The sequence below is a fragment of the Rasamsonia emersonii genome (genome assembly GCF_000968595.1).
Source record: "Rasamsonia emersonii CBS 393.64 chromosome Unknown ctg1118621760508, whole genome shotgun sequence".
Lineage (NCBI taxonomy): Eukaryota > Fungi > Ascomycota > Eurotiomycetes > Eurotiales > Trichocomaceae > Rasamsonia > Rasamsonia emersonii.
In genome coordinates, this window is record NW_013562952.1 from 1 (window position 1) to 7,312 (window position 7,312).

The 7,312-nt window shown below is 51.7% G+C and overlaps 3 protein-coding genes across 3 annotated transcripts; 2 read left to right on the forward strand and 1 right to left on the reverse strand.

Moving 5' to 3' along the window:
• Positions 1 to 665: 665 nt before the first annotated feature.
• On the forward strand, positions 666 to 1,219 carry T310_7149 (uncharacterized protein; the record flags this gene model as incomplete). Its single annotated transcript, XM_013470050.1, has 3 exons — positions 666 to 749; positions 873 to 935; positions 1,019 to 1,219. The coding sequence occupies 3 exons, from the start codon at positions 666 to 668 to the stop codon at positions 1,217 to 1,219; spliced, it is 348 nt and encodes a 115-aa protein (XP_013325504.1).
• A 600-nt stretch (positions 1,220 to 1,819) lies between these two features.
• On the reverse strand, positions 1,820 to 2,698 carry T310_7150 (Rho GTPase Rho4; the record flags this gene model as incomplete). The annotated part of the gene is made up of 3 exons (XM_013470051.1): positions 1,820 to 2,155; positions 2,215 to 2,418; positions 2,477 to 2,698. The coding sequence occupies 3 exons, from the start codon at positions 2,696 to 2,698 to the stop codon at positions 1,820 to 1,822; spliced, it is 762 nt and encodes a 253-aa protein (XP_013325505.1).
• Positions 2,699 to 3,570: 872 nt separating this feature from the next.
• Positions 3,571 to 6,095, forward strand: T310_7151 (PAP2 domain protein; the record flags this gene model as incomplete). Its single annotated transcript, XM_013470052.1, has 6 exons — positions 3,571 to 3,924; positions 4,019 to 4,821; positions 4,918 to 5,126; positions 5,186 to 5,440; positions 5,714 to 5,814; positions 5,877 to 6,095. 6 exons carry the CDS (start codon positions 3,571 to 3,573, stop codon positions 6,093 to 6,095), a joined length of 1,941 nt encoding a protein of 646 aa, XP_013325506.1.
• Between the last annotated feature and the right edge of the window lie 1,217 nt (positions 6,096 to 7,312).

Consider the following 7,312-nt stretch of genomic DNA (forward strand, 5'->3'; position numbering starts at 1 on the left):
CATATCTCGTACAATGGTGATTCGTGGTGGTAGTCCCTGTTGGTCCATAGATAATATCCATTTGACAAGCATAGATTCTTCAGTGGTAGTGAGCTTTTTGACTGTTTGGTGTTGCATCTACGCGTGCAGTACGCCCGCGTAGGCGGTGGTAGAGTGTTGGATGTGGCACATTATATGCCTGTGCAGCAGCCTGTATGCTTTTAAATTGACCATCATTGAAAGCTTTAATTGCAAGCAAGATACGGCCCTCTTGATGAACTGCTGAATCTGCTGTTTTGCGTGGCATTTTGGTGGTTGAAGTTGATGAGCGCGTCGCGTAGTTTGGTGGGGTGTTTCGCTCGGTGATCTGTTTCGCTCGGTGATTGATTACGTTAACGTACGGTATGCAGCTTAGTCATCATCGCGGAGTTGACGCGGCGGAACGCGAAAAGTACTCCGTACGGAGTAGTGAACGCCGATATTATCATCTATCTACTCCGTATCTACCGGTCCAGCAAACAACAGCCAAGATTCGTAACAAATTATTTTTCAATGTGTCACCAAAACAATTGATATAAGTATCGTGCAGGACATACATGTGACTGATTAATTATTTCCATTTGTGCGCTGCCCTGATTGAATTGAATTGATTGATTGATCGATTGCAACCGTCTGCGACAACAATAATGTCGACATCTGCGTCTGGCCCCGCGAGGGCCCCGACGGTGTTTGAGCAGCAGAGAGAGGAATTGATCAGGGAGATTGCGTTGGTGAGTTTGTCCTTAAAAAAAAACGCTCTTTCCCCCTCCCACCTACCCGCCCCTCTGACGACATCAAATTCTAGACAAATTAATTTTGACCTATTGATTGACCGGTTGTTGTTGAATGAACAGGAAATGGAAAACGTCCTCCAGAACCTGAACCGCCTGAACCGGAATCTCGAGAGTATTATCGCTGTATGAAGGCCCCACAATCCCTAGCTCGCACTGGCTGGCTGGCTAGCTAGCTAACTTGGTTCGATTATTATTGTTGTTACTAGGTCGGCAACGAATTCAGCTCCGTCGAGGCGCTCTGGTCGCAGTTTGAGAACTTCATGGGAACCAATCCTGAGGGTGGTCGCGGTGGCGACGAGGAACAACAAGAGGATGGCGAGAATAATAACGGCGTCAAGCGCGAGGATGGCAAGGAAGGACACCACGACAGTCAATTGGAGGGCGATGAGGGGAAAGAGAGTCGATAGTCCGGACGATACTTGGTGGTTCGTTCTTGACAGTTCTTTTTCATTTACTTAGTTCCCTTTTTTTTCAATTTGTGATAAGATTACGAGATACCCATACCGTATGCAATGGTTCATACGTCAAGAGCATTCATTCATTCTTTAAATACATGCCGATGCCTTTGCGCCTATAAACACCTATTCCATGCATGCATGATGATGCCCGTCCACAGCCAAGGAAACAAAATCACCCATCACAGACATGACACAAAAACAAAGGAAATAAGAGACATGAATGACAGGGTCAAGTTGCGGCCTAGCGGATCGTGTTGAATCGAACTAGGCCGCTCATTATCAAGACATCCAGGAAAACAAAAGAAACCTCCCTAACAGGATGAGAAGCCAAAGGGGAAAACAACAGGGGAAAGAGACAAGCGCTCAGGAAAAAGCCTTCAAGACGGGGAGTAAAAAAAATGTTCATATCCAGCGTGCATCAAAACATCTCACATGTGCAAAATGGGTCTGTCGGGAGAGGCAACCAGGCAGATTCGACAGCCAGAATTAAAAAAGAAGGGGTAAAAAGGCGCAAGAACGCAAATAGAGAAGTGAAAAGCAAAAAGAAACCTACAGAATCTTGCAGGTGCGCTTCTTGATCTTCTTCCCTCCCCCGGCGCTGTTCTTGCCGTTGGGACCGCGGCCATACCAGCCTTCCTCAATCTCAACGGCCGTGTTGACCGCAAGCTCAAACACCTCGTCAACACCGCGCATCTCCTTGCTGCTGCACTCGACATACGTTGCACCCATCCGCTGGGCAACTGCCTGACCTTGCTCCGGTGTGACTGGAGTGAGGCCTTGCGTCTTGAGAAGTTCGATGCAAGTGCGCTTGGTGCGAAGGTCAGATTTGAGGCCGACCAAGATAATCGGCGTTGTGGGACAGAAATGAAGGACTTCAGGGTACCACTGCACACGTCTTAGTCACCTCTTTTTTCCTCTGATTCAATCATCAATATTCCACTTACCTTGTCCATTACGTTCTCAAGCGAAACAGGACAGTCAATGGCAAAGCAGACAAAGAGCAGGTCTGTCTCGGGATATGAGAGCGGTCGAAGCCGGTCGTACTCTTCTTGCCCAGCAGTATCCCAGAGTGCAAGCTCCACCGTCTTACCAGTAGGCCCATGGACGGTCTGAGTGATGTAGTTCTCAAAAACTGTAGGGACATATTTCTGGGAGGTGTCAGTAGATGGTCCTACCGACTGGGGTCCTTCATCGGCTGGGTCGTACCTCTGGGAAGTACCCTTGCGAGTAGCTGATCAAGAGACAGGTTTTGCCGCACCCTCCATCTCCCACCACGACGAATTTTTTCGAGTACGCGGGCGGCTGGGTGATGTTTGTAGCTTGCGACATCCTCCCTGTCGACACGCTTGTGTTTGTGCTCACGGTTCCGTTGCTGCCGTTGCTGGCCCTCATACTCTGGCTGCGGATGCGCGACCGACGCGGAGACATGGTGGATGAAGACGTCTTCTCACTGTAAACTGAATGGCGCCGCGTTGGGCCATAAGAGTCCTCGTATGCGATTCCTGACATATTCTTCTTGATAAACACCCAGAAAAGGCGGTGAGGTAGCAGTATAGCCCACGAGAAGCCGTGTATCCCAACGTGATCTGGAGAATCCGGACAATGATGGTCTTTCTGGACGGTAGAAGCGATACGACCTATTGTACAGATACGGCTGATGGAAGTAGAAGAAGCAAGTTGGAAGAGAAAGGAAGAAGAAAGGGAGGCGCGAGGGCTTGGGCAGCGACGCAATTGCTGATGACGATCTACAATATGAACTGACCGATATGAAACAGCGCCGAGTTGTTTATCGGGCAAGCTGCCATGGCAACGGGGCGGGCAGGCGGGTCTCCGACGTACCAGACGCCGCGTCCTCCGCAACAACCTCCAGCAATCCGCTCGCCACTGGGCAGGGGGAGTGGATTGATATTATTTTTAGCAGGGATCTCTGAGATCCCGTGTCTAGCCTGATCTCCTGCCTATCGCGGCGCTGGTTGACGCCGTCATCTGTCCTCCGTCCGTTCTCCGTATGGGGAAAGCGCGACCCAAGCTCGCTGCCAGGCCCCGAGTCTGTATGCTGCGATGTGGTTGGCTAGGCTTCTTCCGTGCTAGCGGATGGCCCGCCATCAAACCTGCTCCGCACCAGGAGCAGCACGCACGGCACAGCGGCGATCTCCTGAAATCCAACCTAGCGGCCGTCATCGCGTCGTGCTCTTCCTCCCAGTTCAAATGCATTGAGGCGTTCGCTGCAAACCAGGGCGCTGTGCGATCGAGCGTCTATGGAGGAGGTGCACCCCAATCGATAATCGAACTGCAACAGCATGGGCAACGAAGGAAATGGAGCGCCCGACGCTGGGCTGAGGAGCCTGAATCACTGTATGGATACTGATCTTTCCTGTCAATTGCGCCCACTGGACCTGGTGACTGGGACCATGTCGACTATCCATTGCTCACTCAGATATGCTGACTTGCCGCACCTCGTCAGACCAGAACAGACTCCCAGCATGGCGATACTGGCCACGACAGAAAATCCTCCCTCTGATCCGCTACGAGACGCCGTATCTGGCGTGGCTCCAGGAGAGTATCCGCACCCCGTCTCTCGATTCCTACTTCGCCTTCACTGCCAATCTCGGGACGCATACTTTCTTTACAATATTCTTGCCGATCCTGTTCTGGTGTGGACATACTAGCCTAGGTCGCGGGTAGGTTGGCCCGTCGGAGAGAAGCTCCGGTGATGATGAAGATGATGAAGACTTCGAGTCTGGATAGGACAGGTCATTGACACTTCATGGCGCAACTAGGATGGTCCATGTCTTGGCATCAGGTGTCTTCTTCAGCGGATTCCTCAAAGACCTGCTCTGTCTTCCTCGGCCGCTGTCGCCTCCTCTGCAGCGGATTACCATGTCTGGCTCGGCCGCGTTGGAATACGGTTTCCCGTCCACCCACTCCACCAATGCCGTCTCCGTGGCCGTCTATGCTCTTTCGCTTCTCCGTTCCCCGGAGAACACGCTCGCACCCACCGTGAAGCTGGCCCTGCAAGGATTTCTCTATCTCTACGCGGTATCTATTGTCGTCGGTCGCCTGTACTGTGGGATGCATGGGTTTCTCGATGTCATTGTGGGCTGCGGACTGGGCACCCTGATTGCCTGGATCCAGTGTCGCTATGGAGAGATGTACGATGAATATTTGGCCTCGGCCACAGCGAAGGAGGTCTTCCTGATCGTCCTCATCGTCCTGGTTCTAGTTCGGATCCATCCGGAACCCGCCGACGACTGTCCCTGCTTTGACGATAGCGTAGCGTTTGCCGGAGTTTTCATGGGTGCTGAGGTGGGTTTTTGGCATTATGCACACACAAGCATCGCGTGGTCCGAACCCACCCCTGGCACGATTCCTTACCGACTCTCGAGCCTCGGCTGGTTCAAGACTATATTGCGTCTCGTTATTGGCGTCTTGGCCGTCTTTGCTTGGAGAGAGGTGACGAAGCCGCTTCTGCTGCGCATCCTGCCTCCCATATTTCGAGGTCTCGAAAAGGCTGGGCTACTTCTTCCTAGGAGATTCTTTACCCAGGCTTCGTACGCTATCTTCCCTTCCCTTTTTTTTCCTTCCCCACTTTCTGTTGAGAAAGTGCAAGAGAGACAGTGTCAATAAACTAACTTTGGTCTGACTAGGCAATATAAAAAAGTGCCTGGACGTCTTGATGACCATGATGTGATCCCTAACTTTTCCGAAATTCCTTCTCTCCTTACTTCTATCCGCCATCCTAGACGGCGAGCTGTATCTATTGGACCCCAGTCCGAGGCAGATGCATACGAGACCTTGGCGTACCGTGAAAAGCGAAGACGCGAAAGCACTTCCGAGCAAGCAAAGGGCCCCGGTGGTAAGTTCCTTGCTCCTGCCTGGGCCGCGAGGCAGCGAAGGACTGACAGGATCCCCCAGGTAAACGACCCATCGCCATTGGACGCGCGCAATCCAAGTTAGAAGAATACGAGCACATGATGGGGACAGGCACACCACGGCATAGCCCTGAAGCTGCCTCGAGCGGAGAGACCAGTTCCGGCGCACGGTCGTCACCAGCTGCAGAAGGCACAGATGGCGCGGAGGGCCCAGATGAGCAAGATGTGTTCTCACAGATCATGAAACCTCGCGTGCGATACGATGTGGAAGTGGTCACCAAGCTGATCGTGTATTCCGGTAAGCACCGTGGTGTTTATGATCGTCGGGGGCCATTGCAGAAACTGATGGAAATCTTTTCTTCTAGGCATCGCCTTTGTAGTCATGGAGGGGGGACCACTCATGTTTGATTTTCTTGGACTAGCCCCTCGAGATCCGGCATGATCCTCCATTACAAGGGGATGCTGCCACTTCGCATTGGTGTCAGCTGGCTGGGACCGTTGTTCTCTTCTTGTCGAGACTACACGAACTTTTTTTTTTCTCCATTCCCTCACTGATCTAATAACTGTGTAGATTCGTATGTGGATTTTGCCCGCGAGGCACTCCCTGTGTATACAGCAATAGACGGAATATTAAAAAGCGAGACGACTGGAAATGGCATCTTTCTCGATCGGGTATGTAAGCTTATTTGCCTACCTAGCTAGGCAGGTACCTAACTTGCCGCGTTCCTGCCCAGACTGCGTCACTGCCCCGGGACGTTCCTTCCCAGGCTCAGCCCTACCAGGAGACTGCCGCACGATTGCGGAGACGACGTCGGGAGTGCTGCGGCGCTAAACCCCAGCAGGCAAAGCACGCGGCCCACGTGATCTGCTTGGCGCGCGGCGGAGGGTTGCCCGCGCTTCAGTCGCGCTTCCAAGCGGCAAGCTCCCCCTTCACCATGCTTCTCGCGACGTAGTTAATCTCTATACCTAATCGTAGCCCAGTGACTGTGACAGCCCTCGGACCATGTTGCATGGCTGCTAAGACGAGTCGACCGTCCACCACCTCTCTGCTGCCTCCCCCCTTCATCTCCTCTTTCTCCTCTTCACCTTCACCCTCCTCTTTTGTTCATCCTCCATCCTTTCCACCGTCCTCTCGTCTCACGTACTTATCTTCAAACCAGCGTTGCTTGCGCAATCTGGTCTCCATAGCTTTATCCTTCTTCTGTGAATCAATCTTTCTTCACTTCTATGCTTTGAAAAGGACAGAACCAAGTTGTTTACAGAGAGGACGCGGTTCGTGTCCCATCTGGAACCTGAGCTCCCAGTCATCTGGGGCTCTCTATCTTTCTCGCTTCTACTTCTCTCACTCCCACAAACCTGACTCTTCTCTCAAGAAAGAAAACTCGCGTCCTCTCACCCAAACAGGGAGACTCTTTCTTCAACCTTCTACTCGTCATCTCTTGACTTCTCGTCTCTTCCTTCACTCTTCTTGAAGATCTTCACTTCTGTGAAGCCGCTGAGCTGTCTTACGCCTCGCGGTGACTTGGGCTTTCGAGACTCGAAGCTTCATCAAGTCATACGTTCTCTCCTGTGACTTCAAACCGTTCACTGGGCGTCAGTCATCTCTCCCTACATCGTTAGTCACTGACGACCTTTCACTCTGGATCGGTAAGTTCCGGCCATTTATTCACTTCTTTTCCTCGTCTTGCTCCTCCTTGCCCCACTAGCCCTCTTCCTTGCCCACTGTCAGGTCGTGGACGCGTTGTTTGTTATGACCAAGTTTTCACTCGTGGCTTCACGAGTCAACAAACACGTCCCATCTTCACTACAAACATTGAACCCAGTCACTCGTCTTCGACGCCTTTCACCTTCCTTGACTTCTCCCCTCGTCATCCTGACTACAAATACCCCCTCTCATCCCTTCTTCCTCCATAACTTTTCATCATCCTTAACATCTTCTTGCCATACAGACTCTTCGCTAAGAACAAAGTCTCTCACTCAACAAAGTCTCTCACTTTTGTCCTCTATCTTCTCATTCTTCCCGCGTCTCGACGTGTCATAACAAAGCTTGTACCACAACGGTCACCAACATTCAAACCCCTCTCTAATCGTCTACTCTAATATCTTTGAGCCTTCTGCCTTTGCACATCATACCGGCTCTCTTTTCTCGTGTCTTTGTCACGTTTAGACG